The sequence below is a fragment of the Bombina bombina genome, chromosome 2 (genome assembly GCF_027579735.1).
Source record: "Bombina bombina isolate aBomBom1 chromosome 2, aBomBom1.pri, whole genome shotgun sequence".
Taxonomy (NCBI): domain Eukaryota; kingdom Metazoa; phylum Chordata; class Amphibia; order Anura; family Bombinatoridae; genus Bombina; species Bombina bombina.
The window spans coordinates 612,147,612-612,174,898 of NC_069500.1; the positions used below are offsets into that span (position 1 = coordinate 612,147,612).

At 38.5% G+C, this 27,287-nt stretch overlaps 1 protein-coding gene across 1 annotated transcript in view; it reads left to right on the plus strand.

Annotated features, from left to right (window-relative positions):
• SMARCA2 (SWI/SNF related, matrix associated, actin dependent regulator of chromatin, subfamily a, member 2) overlaps positions 1-27,287 on the plus strand; it is a 1,314,671-nt gene that overhangs the window by 1,197,906 nt on the left and 89,478 nt on the right. The window contains exon 32 of the mRNA XM_053702540.1: positions 2,147-2,364. Coding sequence (XP_053558515.1) covers positions 2,147-2,364 — 218 coding nt within the window. The remainder of the gene's footprint in view (positions 1-2,146; positions 2,365-27,287) is intronic.

Sequence of the window (27,287 nt, forward strand, 5' to 3'; positions counted from 1 at the left end):
AGGCATTAGGCCTTGTAGCAGGTAGAATGAAACAGCAGATTTGAGTATCACAATCCTCTCAGTATTACATTTTCCGTAAAATAAAATTACTTGTGTATGAAAACATAGCCTTTCCCCAGCTCCCTTTTTTTTTCCTGATCAGCTGATGAAGAGACTAGCAGCTCGCTGCTTTGCTGGCTTGTTAATTTTGTCCCCACTAACTGTGATTTCCGATAGCCGGCCTGCTGATAGTGGTAAGGTAAATATCCTTTTTTTTTCATTGTCATCTCAAAGGTTTAGTATAACTTGTATCACAGGCATGTGTAGGTGTGTAACACACGAAAAGCTGGTGTTCTCTGTGTTTCTCTGTTCATCTGAGTGCATAAGGAAAGCAATAGTATTAACTGTTGACAGTTTTTAATGCTGTATTTTATGTTAGAATTTAAAGCGTCCACACATGCAGGGCATGCTATTGTTTTACCATTATATGCATTGCTTTTGGAAACGATTTGAGAGTATGAATATTAATGTTACTGTATGCTTATTTTTTTTAAATTAATTCAATTTTGAGCGCCTTTTTATGGTGGCTTTGTCTGAACACTAGAAGCATGATAGGCATTGACTTTTCATTATTAAGGCCTAGTCTAGAGCTGTCCCTCAGGATTTTTGCTCATGTTTGTTTGGACTTAGATGTTAAAACAATCCATAGGAAGCTATTCTTCAATTCCCTGCAGCATATTAATATGCTACAGTGAGATTTTTCTTTTTTTTTTCTTGTCTAGCTTTGCTTTTTCTGTCTCTTAAAATGTACAACACCAATTTAACCATGTATAGCTTTTTATATATATGATTAACAAACTCTTTTTATTGTTGATTGTTCTACGCATATGTTGGTAAATATCTGCAATGTCTGCTGTTTGAGACTCAAAAATTAATTTGTGTGTTGACAGCAATATTTAGATGAATGACAAGTAAATAGTTACATGATTATTAGAGGTTGTGATTTGTATGTCTAGATGCTGCATTTGGCAACCTATTGAGTGTAGCACATGCATGGAACAGTTATATCATTTGTTTGTTTTTTAATTGCTATATTTTAGTTGTAAATTATTTTATTATATTTTTAGACCAAACTTCCAAAATGGCAGTTTCAATGTCACAATGAAGTATATTTACTGAAGCAAAGGAATTTTTTTGAAAACTAAACATCAGCTTTGCATAAGTCATGTTTCTAATTAATTGGGCCTTTATATGGTTGTATGCAGTAATTGCACTATTTACTTCAATTTGTTCGATGCATGTTGTTTTGTAGTCACACATTTTAATTTTGCAAAATGTACCCTTATATATTATGATGCTTTGTGTTATTTACCTGTTCATCAGTTGTGTCCTGTGAATGTTCTTCACGTCAGCATTCTGTTTTTGTGAGGAAATGAAATTAAAGTATCATTGTGCAACAGTATCATTTTAGCAGAGATTAGACAATTAACAGATGTGTTTTGCAAACTACAAGCAAGTTGCAGTATTAACTGGTATTCATATAAATTCCACTGTGTAAAAACTGATACTGTGTCCCTTTGTGCAATGTTCTTTTGTAAAGATTTTTTATTTATTTATTGTTTTTGTAAAGTAAAACTAAATTACAGGGCTTTACTTGTTATCCTCTTTCAGCCCTTATTCTTACTGTGAAACAATAACTCGTCATGTTGTTCATTTCTACCTTGACTTTTCTAACTTCTGCTGTGAACTTGCAGTACATCTTAAGTGGCTAGAAATTGTCATTGTATTTTTATTTAATACATGAATTGCTGATTTCCTTTTTTTATGAGCATTGTAAATGCACATGCAAAGATCAGCCAATTAGGGGTATAAAAGAAAATAAAGAAATTAATGTGTAATTTATTGTATCTGGAAATATGGATAGACACACATATAGAGAGAAATTTCTAATTAGTCTCCGACTAGTAGGAAATTGATGTGGACAAGTATAAAAAGTAGGATTTTGCCTATCTTTAGTAAGTGGATTAGTAACTTTACTTTTTTGAATTGTAACTTTAGTGCCAGGCCTCCATATAATACCATATGTAAAAATAGATTGTCTTTTTCTTTAGCCATTCTTTATAGGCAAACAATTCATGAAGAAATATACATATTTTGTTTACTACAGGCTATCGAGGACGGAAATTTAGAAGAAATGGAAGAGGAAGTGCGACTGAAAAAACGCAAACGAAGAAGAAATGTTGACAGAGATTTTGTTAAAGAGGACGTGGAAAAGGCCAAAAAGAGAAGGGGACGACCACCAGCTGAAAAGTTATCACCAAACCCACCCAAGCTGACTAAACAAATGAATGCTATAGTTGATACAGTAATTAATTACAAGGACGGGTACGTTTTATATTTGTTAATGTCTCTGTTTTTTATGAGGAATGTTAATAATCTTGTTTCTATTTGTACAAGGTATGTGCTACGAGATTACAGGAACCCTAAAGTCCCAAAATGTCTGTTCATTACTTTCTAACAGTATTTTTTTTTATGCCTTTGCAACCAAAAAGGAATTCAACACATTGCTGTGCAATGTATCATAACCCTCTGTCACAAGCACAGTGCCAAACATTATAGAAGGTATTTCTTGCATTACAGTTAGCTATTTGTAGCTTACGAAAAGTAAAATTAAAGTCCGTCTTTTCTCCTCTAGAACCCATTGTTTAATGGGATATTACACAGTTTGATATTGTAAAATAAAATATTTTATTACGTGTTGTTTAAAAAAAACTTTACAATATACTTTCAGTATTTATTTTGTCCACTTCTCCTATAATTTAACTTTGAATATGTTGATTTTGTAAATTCCACTGTTTCTATAAAGTAATGGGTAGCGCCATGTTTGAACTTAAAGGGACATTGTACACTAGATTTTTCTTTGCGTAAATGTTTTGTAGATGACCCATTTATATAGCCCATCTGTTATTGTTTTTGTAAAAATGTATAGTTTTGCTTTATTTTTTAATAACATTGTGCTGATTTTCAGGCTCTTAACCAAGCCCCATAGTGTCAGATGTATACATGTGTTTACAGACTACTGTTGACTCCTGTTTATGTTATCTGTCATTATATATGCAGGGGAGGGGGGTAGTGTAGGCTCTTATTGTTTCCCCAGCCCCTTTCACTGGGTGTCCCAGCCAAACCACATTGCCAGTGCTAAACTGTGAGATTCTATGTAAGTTTTTAAAAGGTTTTATACTGGGTTTTTAGATCAGTATCCAAGCATATTCTTCTTTATGGTAGTGTCTATCTCATGCAGTTATATGAAAATTGGTGTATACTGTCCCTTTAAGTTTCCCTTTAACTGTTTCCCCTGCTGAAGACAATTAGGAATAGATATAAAACAGGCAATAAAAGAGACTTTCCAAACAATGCTGTGTGGAATATAGGATAATGTAAAAGGGATTCTGCATAGCTCTGTTTGCACAGAGATATAAACAGAAAACTAGTTAAAACATGGCGGCACCCATTACGTTTATTGAAACTAAAGTACTTTAAAGACACTAACACTTTACACTTGTATTTAAACAACTAATATAGGGCAAGATTACAAGTTGAGCACTAATTAATGCTCCCGCTTGAGTGTTAATTGCGCTAGAAGTAAGATTTTTGCGCTCTTCTGGTTTGCGCTCCTATTATGAGTTGAAAGTAATCTATTTTTACTCTAGCAGTAACCCGACTAGTGTAAGTTAGAATATCGCATTCTCGTTCACGTATTCCCCAATAGGAGTCAGTGGAGAAAAAAATGAAAATAAAACCGAACACCCCACTCTTGCGCAAACACGATCGCATATTCACATTTGAACTAACCCAATCGCATATTTTCATATGCGCAAGCCCGATCACATATTCCAATATGCACAAGCTCGATCACGTTCTAATTGTGCAAACCCGACATGAAAATATGAATATTGCAAAATGTTTTCATCTACTTAAATGTAAAGTGATCCAATGCATTTTATATATATATATATATATATATATATATATATATATATACATACGTATTTCTGTGTTTAAATGTGTATATATGTCTGTAAATATATATATACATATACACATATAAATACATATGTACTCATATATAGACCTATAGTTACATACATATACATCTGTAGACATGTATATGTATATATCCATATGTTAAAGCCCATGCTTTTTTTTCTAACACCTAAGATTTCATATCTTTCAGTCCTTTCAACTTTTGTGTGCAATCTTTTTTTAATAGTTTTTATTAGATTATGTTATTATGATTGTAACTGTATTTTGTAATATATTTTTGATGTGTTTTGTAAAACTTTTTTGTTTCGCGAAACAGTTAACCATAGCTCTGAGGACACTGTAAATCGCAATTGCACTCACGCGATCCCTTTTATGCTCAACTCGTAATGTGAGCGCAATTTAACATGCATGCAAACGATTGTGAAAACCTGATATCGCTTGCACGAAAACGTTTGTGCCTCACTTGTATTCTGGCCCGTAATTGTAAAAATACATCTACATTTCTTTCTAATAGTAGTGAGAGTCCACATAATCCTATTCTTACATATGGGAATACAACACCTGGCCACCATGAGGAGGCAAAGACACCCCAAACAGAGCATTCAACTATCCCTCCTACTCTTCCTTCCTAGTAGTTCTTTGCCTCGTCCTGGAGGTAGGCAGAGATCAGAGGTGCCCTGGTTTTACTTTAATCGTACCCTCAATGGATTGTTTTCTTCAAGAGAGGGTTAGGGGTGTATTCAGTATGACCAATTCTCTTAGTAAAGGTTTGGATTTTACCATCCAAGTTCCCAAGCCTCCCTCAGTGTACTACTAATCTGCTCTACAGTGTTAGTTACACTGAATTTCTCTGTCTTTACAGGGCTGGTGTGGTTGCTGATAGATACAGCAGATGGGTAAGTACATCCTTACTTGCAGATTTCCCTCATACAGGCAAGTTGCCTTCCCAGGGGATGTAATCAAAGGTGCATACGTCTATACATATCTGACTTTTCCTTTCACTGGAAGACAAGAGAAGGGGTATCTACTTTTTATGGGATCTAGCCCTACTGTTATGGGGCTCTGTCTCCATCTCTGTTAGTCACTCAGTGGAAGGATTCCCTTAGTACACTTCACAGCTGTGTATACCCATCATATACCATGTCTTGCGACACTATAGTGCCTTACAGAACCAGTCGATAACACAGCAGGGAAAGCTTTTGGCAACGATCCTGTGACAGTTAGGGTTAATCCTATTTCCTGCTGCATGGATCGTCTGGTGTGCTCCATGCCCACTTCCTGCATGGGACAGCGTTCTGACCATCACAACACAGACAGCTCACTGGTTCATAGCGGCTCGACTAGCGCACAGAACAGACTCACCGCAGACAGCGCGGTCTAACAAGGACGTTCTTAGCCTACAGGGATTTTTTCTTTAAACTTTAGATTTAGATTTTTTTGTCTAGATTGTCTGCTTAATTTATTACAAACCATAATTTTTGTGACACATGTTTTTAAGTGTCACAAAGTTGTAGATCCTTATTTTCTATGTGCATCATAATTTGTAAATTGTTTGGGGGGCCATTCTCTACAAGTGACACAGGTTTCCTAGTGGGTAATTAGGCCCATTATACATCCTACATTGTTTGTTTAATTTGTGGAAGGTGTTTATAAAAATTAAATTAAAATGGAAGGTTCTTGCAAAGACGCCTACAACAAATTCAACCGAACTTTTTAAAGGGCTGGCAAAAAGAGGGACTGCAAGAGGTTACGTGGGATGAGGCTCGGGGGGGAGCTGGAGAGGGTCAAAAGGCCACTTTATCAGCTAACTTGAGAGAAACGCAAATCAGGTTTTTGCATAGAGCGTATATGACCCCCAAATGGGTACCTGACTGGCCTAACAAATGCTCTAAGTGTTCTGCGGAATCCCCTGGCCTATTGCACTGTATTTGGGAGTGTCCCGTGATTAAGCAATTTTGGAATAAATTATAGTACTGGGTTAGAAAAAAGTGGGTATTCCCATTGAACTTACACCTAAGATCATACGGCTTATGGACTGGGAACAACAATATAGAAAGTCTGACTCGGAATTGGCCTTACTTATATTATTGGCAAGAAAATGCATACTCAAACACTGGAAAACTGCCAAGACTCTTACAGTGGCTTATTTTAGAAATATGCTGAGAACACAACTATTCACAGAACAGGTAGACGTCAGAGTAGATGTGGGTAGCAGAATATTTCTACGGAAATGGCGTAGATTGATTCTAACGTTTGAGCTGGAAATCCAGCGGCAGGTGCTTTGGCCGTTTCGCAACACTATCACATTCTTGGAAGACTCCCTAAGGGGAGAATGGAATCATTTGACTTTCTAGTGACTCCCCCAACCCTCTCCTTCACCCTTCCCCTCTTCTTCCCCTTTTTTTTTTCTTTTTTCTCTTTCTGCTCCTGTGCCGGACCTTCAAGGTAAATGAGAACGAGCAATGAATTATTTACATGGTAACATACTATAAAGCCTGAGATGATATAGTTAGATAGGGTACCCACGAGACCTGATTTGTGGGTTAGTTTAGTTTAAGATAGGTAGGAGAGAAGTTCTAGTCTCTCTATAAAATATAAAATGTGAGAGTTATATACATGTGAGTCTTGAGGTGTATTGTATTGTGTACCTTATTGATCTGTTGCCAAAGATAGAATGGTTCGAGTCAAAGATTGTCAATAGTGTTCCTTATGGTGAATATGAAGAGGTACTGTATAAATAATGAAACCAAGATTTATGGCATATTGTTGACATGACTGTTTGTACTCGCATATTTTTTTTTCTCTCAATAAAAAAAAAAATTAAAAAAAAAAATGGAAGGTTCTGAGGATCAATCTCCATTTTTTCCTTAAGGGGACTCTCATGAATTTTTAATTGACTCCAACAATTGCATGATTTGTAAACATATATGGTCTGTCCTCCTGCACAGTTATGCAGTTTGTGCCTTTCATCTGTTCTTCGGTCTCATTCTTGCGGACCAGGCAATCAGACTACTGCAGTATACTCTCCTCCTGCAATCTCACAACCGCAATCAGCGGACTCTAGTCACCCAGCTATTACGGTATGTCCCCTGATCCAATTACACAACCTCAGCAGATGAAATCTATTTCTCAAGATAATGTAGTTATTGCTCCTGTTTCTACTCTGCAGACTTAATTAAACCCATTTTCCCTGGATTTTGCTACTTAATTACAGTCTCTGTATCTGCAGCATTAAATGCTATGCCATCTTCAGGCAAACGGAAAAGAAAGGTTAAACACTGTTCTTCCGAATCTAGGACCAGCAGTTCAGTTGGTGATTCCACTACCAGACACTTACAGATATCAAAGAGGACGAATCCTTGTCTAGCACGGAAGATGAACTTTAATCCTCTGACTTTTCTAAAGACTCAGAGAAGGATACAGAGTATCTCCCCTATAGGTTTAAAATAGAACATCTTAGATATTTGCTAAAGGAGGAGTTATGGAAACTAAATTGTTAGAGGAAAAAAATGGTTAAAAGATTAGACATTATATTTAAATTTAAGACTCCTGAGGTCTTTCCGGTCCCTTCCTTAGCCACTGACATTATATCAAAGGAATAGGAATAACCGGGGTACGTTTTTTTCTCCTTCTCCAAATTTTAAGAAGTTATTCCCTATTCCTGATAATCATTTGGAATTGTGGAACACTGTACCAAACGTGGATGGCACCATTTCTATTCTAGCTAAGTGTACCACCACTTTATTGGAGGACAGTACATAGTTTAAGGACAAAATGGATAGGAAACTGACAGGATACCTCAGGAAGATTTTCCTACAAGGAGGTTTACTTTTTCAGCCGGTAGTAAGTATTTCTGCAGTGGATGATGCAGCTGCATTCTGGAGTGATTCCTTATCTGAACTGATTATGTTTGAGTCTCCTTTAGATGAGATACAAGACTGTATTCAGGCACTAATTAATTTATTTGTGAGGCAATTATTCAAACTGTTTGCATGAACACAAAAAATACCAGCTTTGCTGTGTTAGCCAAATGGGCTCTGTGGTTAAAGTCATGGTCAGCATATATGGTTTCTAAATCAAGATTACTATATTTGGCCTTTAAGGGCAAAACTCTGTTTGGCCCGGGTTTAGATTGTATTATCTCAACTGTCACAGAGAGAAAGGGAGCTTTCCTTCCTCAGGATAAAAAATCCAGAACTAAAGATAAACATGTTGGACGTTTTCGTTCCTTTCATCAGAACAAGACACAGATAAATTATTCCTCTAATAAAACCGAATCTACCAGAAGTACCTGGAAACCAAACCCTGTCTGGAACAAGAACAAACATCCCAAGAAGACAGTCTCTAAAGGGGCAGCCCCAATCCTTGAATCAAACTAGGTAGGGGGCAGATTAAATTTGTTTCAAGGGGTTTGGGCTTGGTCCATTCATGATCCTTGGGTTCTGGACATTGTAGCTCAAGGGCACAGAATAGGCTTTTACTCTCATCCACCTAGAGGCAGATTTATTTTGTCTTGAGTGTCAGGAAGGCTATAGAAAAAAATAGCCTTCCTTAATTGCATAAAAGATTTGGAATCCATGGGAGTTATTGTTCCCGTTCCTCAGAGAGAGAGAGGGGAAAACGTTTTTACTCAAACCTTTTCATTCTTCCAAAAAAAAAGGAAGCTTTCAACCCATTCTAGACCTGAATTATCTCAACAAATTTGTACAAGTCCCTTCATTCAAGATGGAGACAAGCATATTGATGCTTTCTCTTGTTATCCTGGGACAAATCATGACTACAATAGATTTGAAGGACGTGTACCTTCACATTCCAAAACATTGCGATCATTGCCAGTGTCTCAGATTTGCTTTCCTGGACAAGCATTACCAATTCATGGCCCTACCTTTTGGCTTGGTCATGGCTCCCGGAGTTTTTATGACACTGCTGGGTGCTCTGCTTGCTATAGTCAGGCTACAGGGCATTGCGGTAGCCCCATATTTGGACGACATGTTGGTTCAATCTCCATCTTTACAATTAATGGCCGCTGTCACAGAGAAGTTACTTTGGCACCTTCAGATTCATGGTTGGAAGGAAAAGCTCCCCATGTTCTCATACAAGAGCAAGCTTCCTAGGCGTCATTATAGACTTGCATGTTATGAAGATTTTCCTAACAGACCAACACAGGGAAAAGCTTCAGTTAGCTTGTCGTGTTCATCAGTCTACTCTTTGTTCTTCTGTTGCACAATAGATGGAGGTAGTAGGCCTTATGGTAGCGGCCTCAGATGCAATACCGTTTGTTCACTTTTATTTGCGACCTCTACAATTATGCATGTTAAGATGATGGAACGGGGATAACTCAGATTCATCTCAAGTGATAGAAATGGACACGATCACCAGGAGTTCTCTCTCTTGGTGGATGTCTCCAGAACACATAATTTGGGGTATGAGTTTTCTGCACCCTTTCTGGGAGATTATCACCACAGACGCAAGTCTTTCCGGTTGGGGGACAGTATGTGGCAAACGGAGAGCTCAGGAGGTATGGTCATCAAGGGAGGCGTCTCTTCCCATAAACATACTGGAGCCCAGAGCCATCTTCAATGCCTTAACAACATAATCCCAGTTCTGTTCCGGCCATTCTATTTGATTTCAATCAGACATCACCACGGTGGCATATGTCAATCATCAGGGGGGGACAGGCAGTTTGTTAGCAATGAAGGAAGTTGCTTGCATACTGGACTGGGCGGAGAGACATCAATGTCTGATATCAGCTATCCACATCCCAGGAGTAGAAAACTGTAAGGCGAACTATCTAAGCAGACAAACTCTTCACTCCGGCGAGAGGTCACTAAATCAGGAGATATTCAACAAGATCACTCAGAGGTGGTGATCTCCAGAAATGACGTCATGGCGTTGCTTCTAAATGACAAACTTTCGACATATGGATCGAGGTCAAGGGATCCTCACGCAGAGTTGATAGAAGCATTTGTAGTACCTTGAACCTATCAAATTGTTTGTCTGTTTCCTCCAGTTGTGCTTCTTCCACATGTGATAGCACATCTATAGTGGGAAGGAACCCCTGTGATTCTTATATCCCCTCCGTGGCCACGCAGAACCTGATATGCATTTCTCATAAGGTTGTCATCTGCTCCTCCGTGGCGTCTTCCTCAGAGAGCGGACCTGCTTCCTCTTCTCTAAAGCTGACTGCATGGAGATTGAACGGATGATTTTGATGTGGAAAGTATATTTGTCTTGGTGTGCAGAAAGTGGATTTTCCTGGCACAGGTCAGAATTCCACATATTTTTCAGTTTCTACAAGGGGGTCTTGAAAAGTGTCTTTCGGCTAGTTCCCTTAAGAGCCAGATTTCTGCTCTTTCAGTTTTGTTACATAGAAGGTTGGCACAGTTGCGTAATGTTCAGTACTTTGTTTATAGTTGGAATAAGACAGGTTTTCAAACCTATTGCTCCTCCTTGGAGTCTTGACCTTGTATAAAGTTTGTCAACATTCTCCTTTTGAACCTATGCACGCTCTTGATAGTATATTGCTATCTTGGAAGGTGTTATTTTTGTTGGCAATCTCTTCTGCACGTAGAGTTTTGGAGCTTTCTGCTCTTCAGTGTAATCTCCCTTATCTGGTGTTTCACCAAGATAAGGCTGTTCTTTGGACAAATGCTGTTTTTCTACCTTACGTGGTTTTCGACTGCTATTATAAATCAGAGGATTATAGTTCCGTCTTTGTGTCCAAATTTGGGTTCTTCTAAGGAAAGGTTGTTACATAATCTGGATGTGGTTAAGGCATTAAAGTTCTATCTTCATCCTACTAAGGATTTTCGTCAATCATCGTACCTGTTTGACACTTGCACTTACCAGAGAAAGTACAAAGGGTTACTGCTGTTTCCTTATCTTTCTGGTTGAGAAGACTTATTTGTATTGCTTACATAGAGGCGGGGCAGCTGCCTCCAGCTCGTATTACTGCTAACTCCACACTTTTGGTGTCTACATCTTGGGCAAGAATGAGGCTTTGGTTGAAAATATCTGTAAGGCTGCACCCTGGTCTTCTTTACTATCACAAAACGTTATCAGTTTGATGTTTTTGCCTCAGCTGAGGCATCATTTGGGAGAAAGGTTCTTCAAGCAGTAGTGCCCAGTAACTAGGGACTTCAACGGCTTTTTTTATTCCCACCCTACATTCTTTGTGGACTCCACAGCTTGTGTATAGATTCTCATATGTAAGAATAGGATTTTGTGGACTATCATTACCATTAGAAAGAAAATATAATTAATTCTTACCTGATGATAAATTATTTTCTTTCTTGGTAGTGAGAGTCCACGAACCCTGGAGTTTTGTAGTGGCAGCAGTCTTGTTGGCACCTCTATACCCCTTTTTCTCTTTTACTTTTCCATGTCCTCGGTTTCAACTACTGGGAAGGAAGGGGATAGAATGCTCTGTTTGGGGTGTGTTTGCCTCCTCCTGGTAACCAAGTGTTGTATTCCCATAAGTATGAATAGGATTTTGTGGACTCTCACTACCAAGAAAGAAAATAATTTATCAGGTAAGAATAAATTATATTATTATTCTTAGGCTAATCTTGGCTTTGAATACATCATTATGTCTAGCATGCATTTACTCAACATCCCTTTAATAAAAGTAAGCTTTAGGAGATCATTGTGCTCTCATGATTATTGTGATACTTACAGTATGTGTTTACAAAGCTTTCATTCTTTAGAGGATTTCTGTCAAGCTATGCAAACAAAGGAAAGTATATAACACCTTTTTAACCCCTTAATGACCACAGCACTTTTCCATTTTCTGTCCGTTTGGGACCAAGGCTATTTTTACATTTTTGCGGTGTTTGTGTTTAGCTGTAATTTTCTTCTTACTCATTTACTGTACCCACACATATTATATACCGTTTTTCTCGCCACTAAATGGACTTTCTAAAGATACCATTATTTTCATCATATCTTATAATTTACTATAAAAAAAAATATAAAATATGAGGAAAAATTGAAAAAAACACACTTTTTCTAACTTTGACCCCCAAAATCTGTTACATATCTACAACCACCAAAAAACACCCATGCTAAATAGTTTCAAAATTTTGTCCTGAGTTTAGAAATACCCAATGTTTACATGTTCTTTGCTTTTTTTGCAAGTTATAGGGCAATAAGTACAAGTAGCACTTTGCTATTTCTAAACCACTTTTTTCCAAAATTAGCGCTAGTTACATTAGAACACTAATATCTTTCAGGAATCCCTGAATATCCCTTGACATGTATATATTTTTTTTTAGTAGACATCCCAAAGTATTGATCTAGGACAATTTTGGTATATTTCATACCACCATTTCACCGCCAAATGCGATCAAATACAAAAAATCGTTCACTTTTTCACAAATTTTTTCACAAACTTTTGGTTTCTCACTGAAATTATTTACAAACAACTTGTGCAATTATGGCATAAATGGTTGTAAATTCTTCTCTGGGATCCCCTTTGTTCAGAAATAGCAGACATATATGGCTTTGGCGTTGCTTTTTGGTAATTAGAAGGCCGCTAAATGCCACTGCGCACCACAAGTGTATTATGCCCAGCAGTTAAGGGGTTAATTAGGGAGCTTTTAGGGAGCTTGTAGGGTTAATTTTAGCTTTAGTGTAGTATAGTAGACAACCCCAAGTATTGATCTAGGCACATTTTGGTATATTTCATGCCACCATTTCACCGCCAAATGCGATCAAATTGAAAAAAAGTTAAATTTTTCACAATTTTAGGTTTCTCACTGAAATAATTTACAAACAGCTTGTGCAATTATGGCACAAATGGTTGTAAATACTTGTCTGGGATCCCCTTTGTTCAGAAATAGCAGACATATATGACTTTGGCGTTGCTTTCTGGTAATTAGAAGGCCGCTAAATCCTGCTGCGCCTCACACGTGTATTATGGCTAGCAGTGAAGGGGTTAATTAGGGAGTTTGTAGGGAGCTTGCAGGGTTAATTTTAGCTTTAGTGTAGAGATCAGCCTCCCACCTGACACATCCCACCCCCTGATCCCTCCCAAACAGCTCCCTTCCCTCCCCCACCCCACAATTGTCCCCGCCATCTTAAGTACTGGCAGAAAGTCTGCCAGTACTAAAATAAAAGGGTTTTTTAAAAAAAAAAAAAAAAAAAAAAAATTTTTTTAGCATATTTACATATGCTAGGGTGTAGGATCCCCCCCTTAGCCCCCAACCTCCCTGATCCCCCCCAAAACCGCTCTCTGACCATCCCCTCTGCCTCATTGGGGGCTATCTTGGTTACTGGCAGCTGTCTGCCAGTACCCAGTTTGCAAAAAAAAAGTGCTTTTTTTTATTTTTGTTTGGCTTTTTTCTGTAGTGTAGCTTCCCCCCCACACAGACAAACCCCCACCACCTTGCTGATCTTTTTTTTTTAAAAAAATATTTAGGCATTTAAACATTTTTTATTAACAAATTTTCTGTAGTGTAGCGGTTCCCATCCGCTCCCTCCCCGTGCACGCGCGCGCGCGTCCGTGCGCGCCCCCGCTCATCCACGCCCACGATCCCGCCCCCCCTGCACATAACCAGGGCCATCGATGGCCGCCACCCGCCTCCCGGTCCGGCTCCCACCCACCAACGCAGGGAGCCACCGATCTCCGGTGCAGAGAGGGCCACAGAGTGGCTCTCTCTGCACCGGATGGCTTAAAAAGGTTATTGCAGGATGCCTCGATATCGAGGCATCACTGCAATAACCGGAAAGCAGCTGGAAGCAAACAGGATCGCTTCCAGCTGCTTTCCACACCGAGGACGTGCAGGGTACGTTCTCAGGCATTAACTGACTTTTTTTTGAGGACGTACCCTGCACGTCCTCGGTCGTTAAGGGGTTAAAAAAAAAAAGGCTGCTTTTTAACGCCCGCTGATATTACGAGCCTTGCAGGTACAGGTGTACCGCTCACTTTTTTGTCCAGACTCGAAAATACTGCAAATCCACTTATGTCAATTGCGTATCCTATTTTTTCAATGGGATTTACGAGTCTTCCAAAAAGTGAGTGTTACACCCTCTCCTGTCAAGCCTGGTACCGCATTTAAAAGTCAGTAGTTAAAAGAGTTTTATGGGCTAACGCCGTAGCATAAAACTCTTAACTAAAGTGCTAAAAAGTACACTAACACCCATAAAGTACCTATTAACCCCTAAACCGAGTGGTTTAGGGGTTGGGTGAAGACTTCTCACGGTAAGGTGATCTTCAAGGGGTTAGTGTTAGGTTTTTTAAGGGGGGATTGGGTGGGGTTTAGTTTAGGGTTGGGTGTGTGAGTGGTGGGTTTTAATGTTGGGGTGGGTATTGTACTTTTTTTTACAGGTTAAAGAGCTAATTACTTTGGGGCAATGCCCCGCAAAAGGCCCTTTTAAGGGCTATTTGTAATTTAGTATAGGGTAGGGCTTTTTATTATTTTGGGGGGCTTTTTTATTTTATTAGGGGGATTAAATTAGGTGTAATTTGTTTCAAAAACGTATTATTATTATTTTCTGTAATTACTTTAGATAATTGTATTTAATTGCAGTTAATTTAGGGAATTAATTTAATTATAGTGTAGTGTTAGGTGTAATTGTAACTTAGGTTTTATTTTACAGGTAAATTTGTCTTTATTTTAACTAGGTAGTTATTAAATAGTTAATAACTATTTAATAACTATTGTACCTAGTTAAAATAAATACAAAGTTGCCTGTAAAATAAAAATAAACCCTAAGCTAGATACAATGTAACTATTAGTTATATTGTAGCTAGCTTAGGGTTTATTTTATAGGTACATATTTAGTTTTAAATAGGAATAATTTAGTTAATGTAGTAATTTTATTTAAATTATATTTAAGTTAGGGGGTGTTAGGGTTAGACTTAGGTTTATGGGTTAATAACTTTAATATAGTGGCGGCGACGTTGGGGGCGGCAGATTAGGGGTTAATAAATAAAATGAAGGTGTCGGCGATGTTGGGGGCAGCAGATTAGGGATTCATAAGTATAATGTAGGTGGCGGCGGTGTCCAGAGCGGCAGATTAGTGGTTAATAATATAATGCAGGTGTTGGCAATGTCGGGGACGGCAGATTAGGGGTTAATACGTGTAAGATTAGGGGTGTTTAGACTCAGGGTTCATGTTAGGGTGTTAGATGTAGACATAAATGTTATTTCCCCATAGGAATCAATGGGGCCGCGTTAGGAGCTGAACGCTGCTTTTTTGCCGGCTCTCCCCCATTGATTCCTATGGGGAAATCGTGCACGAGCACCTTTTACCAGCTCACCGCTAACGTAAGCAACGCTGGTATTGAGGTGAGATGTGGAGCAAAATTTTGCTCTCCGCTCACTTTTCTGCGGCTAACGCTGGGTGTATAAAAACCCGTAATACCAGCGCTGTCTGTAGATGAGCGGTGAGCATAAACTGCTCGTTAGCACTGCACAGCCTTACCGACAAAACTCGTAATCTACCCGTTAGTACGTTAAGCCCTTAGTCTGAGTTTCAAATGAGTAATACATTTTTTTCGGACAAGTTTCAGTTCAAATTTACTTCCTTTGCATCATGTGACAGCCGTCAGCCAACACAAAATGCATATACCGTATATACTGTAAATTCTTGCTCATGGTCTGCTGTATTTCTCTTCTTTACAAAGTGTTCATATAAAAAGTGTGTGCGTACGTATAAAAATATTGTGCATATTTTGATAATGGAAGTAAATTGGAAAGTTCTTTACATTTGCATGCTTTATCTGAATCATAATTTTGACTTTAGTGTCCCTTTAACTTGCGGTAAGCAGTTTTATGTCATCTTTGCTTGTTAAATAAGCCCAATAGCTTATAATAACATGATTATAGTCACTTTCTTCTGTTATGTGTGATCAGTCCACGGGTCATCATTACTTCTGGGATATTATCTGCTCCCCTACAGGAAGTGCAAGAGGATTCACCCAGCAGAGTTGCTATATAGCTCCTCCCCTCTACGTCACCCCCAGTCATTCTCTTGCACCCAAAGACTAGATAGGAGGTGTGAGAGGACTATGGTGATTATACTTAGTTTTTATAACTTCAATCAAAAGTTTGTTATTTTACAATAGCACCGGAGCGTGTTATTACTTCTCTGGCAGAGTTTGAAGAAGAATCTACCAGAGTTTTTCTTATGATTTTAACCGGAGTAGTTAAGATCATATTGCTGTTTCTCGGCCATCTGAGGGAGGTAAAAGCTTCAGATCAGGGGACAGCGGGCAGTTGAATCTGCATTGAGGTATGTAGCAGTTTTTATTTTCTGAATGGAATTGATGAGAAAATCCTGCTATACCGTTATAATGACATGTATGTATACTCTACACTTCAGTGTTCTGGGGATGGTATTTCACCGGAATTACTCTGTTAAAATACATTACACCTTTTAATAGGTATTTAATTCATGTTAAACGTTTTTGCTGGAATGTAGAATCGTTTGCATTTCTGAGGTACTGAGTGAATAAATATTTGGGCATTATTTTTCCACTTGGCAGTTTGCTTGTTTTGATTATGACAGTTTCGTTTCTCTCTCACTGCTGTGTGTGAGGGGGAGGGGCCGTTTTTGGCGCTCTTTGCTACGCATCAAAAATTTCCAGTCAGTTACACTTATATTTTCTGCATGATCCGGTTCATCTCTAACAGAACTCAGGGGTCTTCAAACTTCTTTGAAGGGAAGTAGATTCTCTCAGCAGAGCTGTGAGATTTATATAGTGACTGTGTTTTAAAACGTTGCTCTGTGATTTTTATGTTTAAAATTTAATTAGTATTGCTTTACTAATGGGAACAAACCTTTGCTAACAAGTTATGTTGTTTTTAAAGAGTGATGCTATAACTGTTTTTCAGTTCATTATTTCAACTGTCATTTAATCGTTTAGTGCTTCTTTGAGGCACAGTACGTTTTTGTTAAATAAGATTGTAACCAAGTTGCATGTTTATTGCTAGTGTGTTAAACATGTCTGATTCAGAGGAAGATACCTGTGTCATTTGTTCCAATGCCAAGGTGGAGCCCAATAGAAATTTATGTACTAACTGTATTGATGCTACTTTAAATAAAAGCCAATCTGTACAAATTGAACAAATTTCACCAAACAGCGAGGGGAGAGTTATGCCGTCTAACTCGCCTCACGTGTCAGTACCTGCGTCTCCCGCCCGGGAGGTGCGTGATATTATGGCGCCTAGTACATCTGGGCAGCCATTACAGATAACATTACAAGATATGGCTACTGTTATGACTGAAGTTTTGGCTAAGTTACCAGAACTAAGAGGCAAGCGTGATCACTCTGGGGTGAGAACAGAGTGCGCTGATAATTCTAGGGCCATGTCTGATACTGCGTCACAGCTTGCAGAGCATGAGGACGGAGAGCTTCATTCTGTAGGTGACGGTTCTGATCCAAGCAGATTGGATTCAGATATTTCAAATTTTAAATTTAAATTGGAAAACCTCCGTGTATTACTAGGGGAGGTCTTAGCGGCTCTTAACGATTGTAACACTGTTGCAATACCAGAGAAAATGTGTAGGTTGGATAAATACTTTGCGGTACCGGCGAGTACTGACGTTTTTCCTATACCTAAGAGATTAACTGAAATTGTTACTAAGGAGTGGGATAGACCCGGTGTGCCGTTCTCACCCCCTCCAATATTTAGAAAGATGTTTCCAATAGACGCCACCACACGGGACTTATGGCAAACGGTCCCTAAGGTGGAGGGAGCAGTTTCTACTTTAGCTAAGCGCACCACTATCCCGGTGGAGGATAGCTGTGCTTTTTCAGATCCTATGGATAAAAAATTAGAGGGTTACCTTAAGAAAATGTTTGTTCAACAAGGTTTGATATTGCAACCCCTTGCATGCATCGCGCCGATTACGGCTGCGGCAGCATTTTGGATTGAGTCTCTGGAAGAGAACCTTAGTTCCGCTACGCTGGACGACATTACGGACAGGCTTAGAGTCCTTAAACTAGCTAATTCATTCGTTTCGGAGGCCGTAGTACATTTAACCAAACTTACGGCTAAGAATTCAGGATTCGCCATTCAGGCACGTAGGGCGCTGTGGCTAAAATCCTGGTCGGCTGATGTAACTTCTAAGTCCAAATTACTTAATATACCTTTCAAGGGGCAAACTTTATTTGGGCCCGGTTTGAAAGAAATTATCGCTGACATTACAGGAGGTAAGGGCCACGCTCTACCTCAAGACAAGGCCAAAGCTAAGGCTAGACAGTCTAATTTTCGTCCCTTTCGGAATTTCAAGGCAGGTGCAGCATCAACTTCCACTGCACCAAAACAGGAAGGAGCTGTTGCTCGTTACAGACAAGGCTGGAAACCTAACCAGTCCTGGAATAAGGGCAAGCAGGCCAGAAAACCTGCTGCTGCCCCTAAGACAGCATGAACCGAGGGCCCCCGATCCGGGACCGGATCTAGTGGGGGGCAGACTCTCTCTCTTCGCCCAGGCTTGGGCAAGAGATGTCCAGGATCCCTGGGCGCTAGAGATCATATCTCAGGGATACCTTCTAGACTTCAAATTATCTCCCCCACGAGGGAGATTTCATCTGTCAAGGTTGTCAACAAACCAAATAAAGAAAGACGCGTTTCTACGCTGTGTACAAGATCTATTATTAATGGGAGTGATCCATCCGGTTCCGCGGTCGGAACAAGGACAAGGGTTTTACTCAAACCTGTTTGTGGTTCCCAAAAAAGAGGGAACTTTCAGGCCAATCTTGGATTTAAAGATCCTAAACAAATTCCTAAGAGTTCCATCGTTCAAAATGGAAACTATTCGGACAATCTTACCCATGATCCAAAAGGGTCAGTACATGACCACAGTGGATTTAAAGGATGCTTACCTTCACATACCGATTCACAAAGATCATTACCGGTATCTAAGGTTTGCCTTCTTAGACAGGCATTACCAGTTTGTAGCTCTTCCATTCGGATTGGCTACGGCTCCAAGAATCTTCACAAAGGTTCTGGGTGCCCTTCTGGCGGTTCTGAGACCGCGAGGAATTTCGGTAGCTCCGTACCTAGACGACATTCTGATACAAGCTTCAAGCTTTCAAACTGCCAAGTCTCATACAGAGTTAGTTCTGGCATTTCTAAGGTCGCATGGATGGAAAGTGAACGAAAAGAAGAGTTCTCTCTTGCCTCTCACAAGGGTTCCATTTTTGGGGACTCTTATAGATTCCGTAGAAATGAAGATTTATCTGACAGAAGACAGATTAACAAAGCTTCTAAATGCATGCCGTGTCCTTCATTCCATTCAACTCCCGTCAGTAGCTCAATGCATGGAGGTGATCGGCTTAATGGTAGCAGCAATGGACATAGTTCCCTTTGCACGCCTACATCTCAGACCGCTGCAATTGTGCATGCTGAGTCAGTGGAATGGGGATTACTCAGATTTGTCCCCCACTCTGAATCTGGATCAAGAGACCAGAAACTCTCTTCTATGGTGGCTTTCTCGGCCACATCTGTCCAGGGGGATGCCTTTCAGCAGGCCGGACTGGACAATTGTAACAACAGACGCCAGCCTTCTAGGTTGGGGCGCTGTCTGGAATTCTCTGAAGGCTCAGGGACAATGGAGTCAGGAGGAAAGTCTCCTGCCAATAAACATTCTGGAATTGAGAGCAGTTCTCAATGCCCTTCTAGCTTGGCCCCAGTTAAAGACTCGGGGGTTCATCAGGTTTCAGTCGGACAACATCACGACTGTAGCTTACATCAACCATCAGGGAGGGACAAGAAGCTCCCTAGCAATGATAGAAGTATCAAAGATAATTCGCTGGGCAGAGTATCACTCTTGCCACCTGTCAGCAATCCACATCCCGGGAGTGGAGAACTGGGAGGCGGATTTCTTGAGTCGCCAGACTCTTCATCCGGGGGAGTGGGAACTTCATCCGGAGGTCTTTGCCCAAATACTTCGACGTTGGGGCAAACCAGAGATAGATCTCATGGCGTCTCGCCAGAACGCCAAACTTCCTCGCTACGGATCCAGATCCAGGGATCCGGGAGCGGTTCTGATAGATGCTTTGACAGCACCTTGGAACTTCAGGATGGCTTATGTGTTTCCACCCTTCCCGCTGCTTCCTCGATTGATTGCCAAAATCAAACAGGAGAGAGCATCAGTGATTCTAATAGCGCCTGCATGGCCGCGCAGGACTTGGTATGCAGATCTAGTGGACATGTCATCCTGTCCGCCGTGGTCTCTACCTCTAAGACAGGACCTTCTGATTCAGGGTCCATTCAAACATCAAAGTCTAACTTCTCTGAAGCTGACTGCTTGGAAATTGAACGCTTGATTTTATCAAAACGTGGGTTTTCTGAGTCGGTTATTGATACCCTGATACAGGCTAGGAAGCCTGTTACCAGAAAGATTTACCATAAAATATGGCGTAAATACCTATACTGGTGTGAATCCAAAGATTACTCCTGGAGTAAGGTTAGGATTCCTAGGATATTGTCTTTTCTACAAGAAGGTTTAGAAAAGGGTTTATCGGCTAGCTCATTAAAGGGACAGATCTCAGCTCTGTCCATCTTGTTACACAGGCGTCTGTCAGAAAATTCAGACATCCAGGCCTTTTGTCAGGCTTTAGCTAGGATCAAGCCTGTGTTTAAAACTGTTGCTCCGCCATGGAGTTTAAACTTAGTTCTTAACGTTTTACAGGGTGTTCCGTTTGAACCCCTTCATTCCATTGATATAAGATTGTTATCTTGGAAAGTTCTATTTTTAATGGCTATTTCCTCGGATCGAAGAGTCTCTGAGTTATCAGCCCTTCATTGTGATTCTCCTTATCTGATCTTTCACTCAGACAAGGTAGTTCTGCGTACTAAACCTGGGTTCTTACCTAAGGTTGTCTCTAACAGGAATATCAATCAAGAGATTGTTGTTCCCTCCTTGTGTCCAAATCCTTCTTCAAAGAAGGAACGTCTTCTACACAATCTGGATGTAGTTCGTGCCCTCAAGTTCTACTTGCAGGCAACTAAAGATTTCCGCCAAACTTCTTCCCTGTTTGTCGTTTATTCTGGACAGAGGAGAGGTCAAAAAGCTTCTGCTACCTCTCTCTCTTTTTGGCTTCGTAGCATAATACGTTTAGCCTATGAGACTGCTGGACAGCAGCCTCCTGAAAGAATTACAGCTCATTCCACTAGAGCTGTGGCTTCCACTTGGGCCTTTAAGAATGAGGCCTCTGTTGAACAGATTTGCAAGGCTGCAACTTGGTCTTCGCTTCATACTTTTTCCAAATTTTACAAATTTGACACTTTTGCTTCTTCGGAGGCTATTTTTGGGAGAAAGGTTCTTCAGGCAGTGGTTCCTTCTGTATAATGAGCCTGCCTATCCCTCCCGTCATCCGTGTACTTTTGCTTTGGTATTGGTATCCCAGAAGTAATGATGACCCGTGGACTGATCACACATAACAGAAGAAAACATAATTTATGCTTACCTGATAAATTCCTTTCTTCTGTTGTGTGATCAGTCCACGGCCCGCCCTGTTTTTTAAGGCAGGTACATATTTTTTAAATTATAATTCAGTCACCACTACACCCTTGGTTTCTCCTTTCTCGTTGGTCTTTGGTCGAATGACTGGAGGTGACGTAGAGGGGAGGAGCTATATAGCAACTCTGCTGGGTGAATCCTCTTGCACTTCCTGTAGGGGAGCAGATAATATCCCAGAAGTAATGATGACCCGTGGACTGATCACACAACAGAAGAAAGGAATTTATCAGGTAAGCATAAATTATGTTTTTTAGTTAAAAAAAAATGCATAGGAAATTGGTTACTATCAATGGATAATTAATGGATAATTATTTTAGATCAGGCATGGCCCTGAGCCATATGCCACTAGTATTTGCTGCCCCTGCTAAAAAAAAAAGCAGAACCGCAAACAGGTCAGAATTGTAGGATCTTGCTTATTTTATTTTTTGAATTAGAAAGAATTTATACAATTTGATCATACCATTATTTTACTCTAAAAAGTTCACCCAGGTGATATTCTTCAGGTTATATTTAGAAATTAAAAGCTACTTAAAGGCTAATTATCGAGTTTCATTCAATGCCCTAATGGTGCATGCTCACAAAGCAAGCCTGCAATAGCAATTTTCCTTTCATTATCTCTTTCCTTTCATGATCTAAAGAAGCAGCTATACACTACTGGAAACTAGCTGAAGGGATTGGATAAACCAATGACAAGAGGCATATGTGTGCAGCCACCAATCAGCAGGTTGCTCCCAGTAGCGCATTGTTGCTCCTGGGCCTACCTAGATATCCTTTTCAATAAAGGATACCAGTAGAATGATGCAAATGATATAAGTAAACTGGGAAGTTGTTTGAAATGTCACACTTTGGGCCCCATTTATCAATTCCTGGATAGATAAGGTCCACACGGGATAGCTAGGCCAATGGCGTGCAAGCAGGGGCTGTCAATCACCCCAGGGAACATGTCCAGGGTGATTTTAATCTGTCAGTTTAAGATGGTGTACAGTTTAGGAAGCTGCAGTCTAATGACTGCTGTTTATTAACTATTGGCTGCACCAAAGGCACTCCAAAGATGCATACGCAGCTTTAGAAATGGAGCCCTTTGTCTGAATCGTGACAGGAAATTTGCAATTGCAGGCTTGTTTAATGTGAGCCTGCACCATAAGTGCTTTGAATGCAACATCATAATTAGCCTTTAAGTATCTTTTAATTCTAAATAGAACCTGAAGAATATCACCTGGGCAAGGGTGCTCTGTTGAAGTAAAAATGACAGGATTTCACAATCTGTCTGCTGAGAGATTACCTCTGCATAATGTTCAATAACTAGTCTGTTTGTTATTTAACCAATTGAAAACAAACTATTTTGTTTCTCTATAATTTACATTGGGTGACTAGTATTTTTTTTACTAACTAGCAGCCTTATGCATTGTGTGCCATAGAGCTGAATAAAAAGGCACAGTACATAATAGAGTATGAGACTTTTTGGGATAGAACAGTCCTTTTCTGAAAAGCAGGTACTGATCTCAAAATCAGATTTAAACACATAAGAAACTTTGTTTAGTGTTTCCTGTAATGAGTATAGTTGTGAAAACCTTTGTTTAACCATTTATCACGTAGAAAGTAATCCCTTCAATCATAATAAAATTACAGAGCTTAAGAAATACTAGAACCACATGTTGTGTTTTGATAGTTCCACATTAGCTATATCGATTTAAGTGATGTCCAAAACAGACTATGCTGTAAGTGTAAAGTGCTCAGAATGTATTTTCTTCAAGCCAGAAGAACATTTAGGAATTATTTATTTCTGTTAATTAAATATTGTACATTTAATTTATGTTAAATATATCGGGCATGTACAAATAAACAGGCAGGGAAATCGGAACCTTTAATGAAGCGTGATGTACATGCAGAGAATTGCAATGAATGTGCTGCATTTAAAAAAAAACTATGAGTTGGTAACTAGGAGTTTCATGATTTTATCTTTGCTGTGAGATCACATATTTTCTTGGTCATAATAAATGCATTTGGAAAAAAATGCTTGATGCTGGAGAAAAGTGATATTAGTAATCTAATTTTATAAATCAGGGATGTGCAACAAAGTTTGAAAATACTATTAATTAAAATATGTTTCTTTAATAAGATGATGAGAGTCCATGAGCCATTACGTGCCATTGGCTCTCACCATCATTAAAGAAATTAATTTATCAGGTAAATTTGTTTCTTTATAAAAACATCAACAATTGTTTAGCAAGTTATGAAACACAAACCTATATACACAAAAAAAGCATACACACAGATCATAAATAAGCCAATATTCAGTGTGTAGCAAATGAAGGGGGTAGAGGAAAAGAATGGAAAGGAGAGCCCATACAAAACTATAGAGGTCCACATGGTGAAAGCTGGGCCTTAGGCAGGAAAAGCTGGGTACAAATATTATTCTTTTCTTTAGTAATAGAATATCAAGTAATATATACAAATCTATTCCATTTAGGACCCGATTAAAACTCTTGAAAGGAATATGTTTAAGATATCAGAATAAATTATATATTATTTTTGTTTAAAAAAACTAAATAAAAAAATAACACAAAAGGGGAAAAAGAAAGGAATTGTTTGTAAAGATTGAAAAGGTTTACTATTTCGTATATTTTCAGTTACATTAATTTGAACCATTATGTTTATTTGAGATTGTTATTGACTTGTAGAAGCTTTTTAATTAGACACCACTAACATCTTCATAGGTTGCTTTTTATATGAAGTGTTCCTTTAAAGTTTCTTTTTTGGTATTTTGTGTAGTCATTTTAGGACGGGTCTGCAATTCCATATCGTTACCAATTCTTGATTTATTTTTTTATACTCAGACCATTAAATATCTGGTTCAAGGATAGGGATATTTTTTTAGACTGAGAGGTAGAAATCTGTTCATCCAAGGGAAAATAAGGTTAGAATTTTAGGATCTCTCTGCTTGAGTAGAAGTCAAGTAATGAGGTCCAATCATGTGATCAAGAATTCCAATGTGCAAGTGTTTGTTTTTTGTTCTGTTGTCATTTAAAAAAACATTACCAATTTAACTTGTATATCATACAAATTATTGGTTTTTTTTTGTTTTTTTTTTATGAAATTGCAGTTTATATTCCCAGTTCACACTTAAGGCAACAATTCTAAAAAGATCTCTGGGCGGTTGAGATTCTTTAAGAATGCTCGCCAATCCTTCTATTTCCCTGATGGAATTATATGAAGCCACTTTTTACACATTTTAGCAATCTCTTTCCTCGCAAGTTAAAAAGTAGAGTTTTCACCAAAATACTCAAAACACTAATTATTCTGAAAGTTAAACCTATGCATATGAAAATCACTGTAAATTTAGGGCTAGATTACAAGTGAGGCACAAACGGTTTTGCGCTATCGTAATCGTGTTTTTGCAACCATTTTCATTGCGCTGATTTTACAAGTGGACCAAAATCGCTTCAATCCATACCGTGATCTCATAGCTTTTGTTAACTGTTTTCTGAAACAAAAAAACTTGCACAAAAGAATTCAAAAATACACAACAAAGTACAGTTACACTCATATTAACACATTAGCACAAAAATATTGCACAAAAATGTTATAAGGGCTCAAAGATAGGAGATATCGGTTTTAACATTGAGACACATACATATACATTGCTAATGATGTATTTGCATGTATATACAGTATATATATATTTATATGTGTATATATGTATTTACAGTCATATATACACACATAAAAACATTCATATATAGGTACACATATATAGACATATATAAATAAGTGCATTATAGCCCTTTGCCATTAAGAGGATGAAAACATGATAAAACATATTTATGCAATATTCATATTTAATAAAGATTGTAACTGTATTTACTGTTAATATTTCACATTTGCTAATGCGAATATGCTATGTTGTTTGCCCGATGGATGTTGGGGTTTTTTCAACAATTTTTTCCCCCTATTGACTTCTATGGGGAATGCGAAAATGTGATGGAGTTTGCGCAATCTCGGATGTTAGGTTTTGGGGGGGTTTCCACTTTTTTTTCTCCATTGATTTCTATGGGGGAATACATGCACGTGCACACGGAAAATTTTCTTATTTTTTTCGCGCTATTTGGGTCTCCACTAGTGCAAAAAACAGAACCTGACTAGCGCAAAAAGCTTAACGCCAGCGGAGTTTTCGCGATTGCGGAGGGAAAAAAACCCATGCTACTTGTACTCTAGCCCTAATGTGCAGTTCACTGAAAACAGCGTAATTTGTATTAAACATAATATTCAGGTTTTAAAACATGCCAGTTTCCCCCTCTGTACTTCGCCCTCCATTACAAAAGTTTACCTAGCAGAGATCCCTCTATATTTTTATTTTTAGCTATTGTTAAATGTTTTGAAACAAGAACAACTATGTATTATATTACTGTCAGTGATTGGTGGCTACATGTGTATGTTGTTCCTAACTGTCTCATTGGCTGCTTCCTGCTCAAAAGCTACAATGTGTTGTGTCTACTGAGAGGGACTTACGCTATTTGGTTAACCCCATTGAATAAGTTATATACATTGTAAGCAAGGGACTCTAGTGCAAACACGACATGATGTAATTAAATATTGTATGCCATTTTCACAGCAGAATGTCAATTGAAGACCAATATCCAGAGAACTCAACATATAGAAAGACAATAAGCTGTTTAAGTTTAATTATGATTTCTATTATTCTTATTTATTCTGCATGCATATGTGTGCATATATATATATATATATATATATATATATATATATATATATATATATATAATGTTAATAGAAGACAGCACTATAACCTATACTTATCTACTATTCAGCACCCTGGCAAGTGAAGGAAGGTTTGTGAGAGTGCACCTACTCCTATTTTATTTATATATATATATATATATATATATATATATATATATATATATATATATATATATATATATATATATATATATATATATTTATGTGTGTGTATATATATATATATATATATTTACAGGGCTCATAATGTACGCTCGCCTTGGGCGAGAAGGAATTGAACTTAAGCAAGTAGTGAGAGATAACGGATAAATGTTCAGGTAAGTAAGGCCCTAGTCTTGCTGATATGAGGCCTGTGGGCAATACAATATGAGGGGATGGGGGCCTATGTACATAAAGAAGGCTGGTTAGCCGTCAATTCCAATTAAATAGCTTATTTGGTGGAGTTTTGGAGCTGTATACATAAAAACTTGAGCCACGAATATAGATTAATTTTTTTAAGGATTTTCAAAGATTATTGCTTTCAGATATCCTAGTCAGATTGAAAATTAGGGGAATGTGCTTAAAACATTAATTTAAATGCATACTGTGGGTAAATAAGCAATGCTCTGTACTAATAATATGCTCAGACAAGCAGCGGAATGCAAAATTTAAAAAAGGCAAATTGGACACTAAAAAGCTTGGTTTCATGTCCCTGCTGCCTTATATTAAATCTTTCCTGGTTTACACAACTTTACATCATGTGAGAGGGAGATAAATGCTGTCTATACACTATGCCAAATGGCCAGAAGATCAACCGGTATATATTTTTAATAATTGTATTAAAAGGACTTAATTTGTTATAGTTTCAAATAAAAAAATATATATTAAAAATGACTGCACAATAAGTTGTTTCACAGTGGTTAAACATATGCAAAGAGAGGTGGATTATTGGGTGTGGTGTTGGCAGGTGATAGGTGGGGTTAGGAATGGCGAGGAACATTTTGGCCTGGCTAGCAGCTTAGGATTTTAAATTTTGAGCCCTGATATGTGTG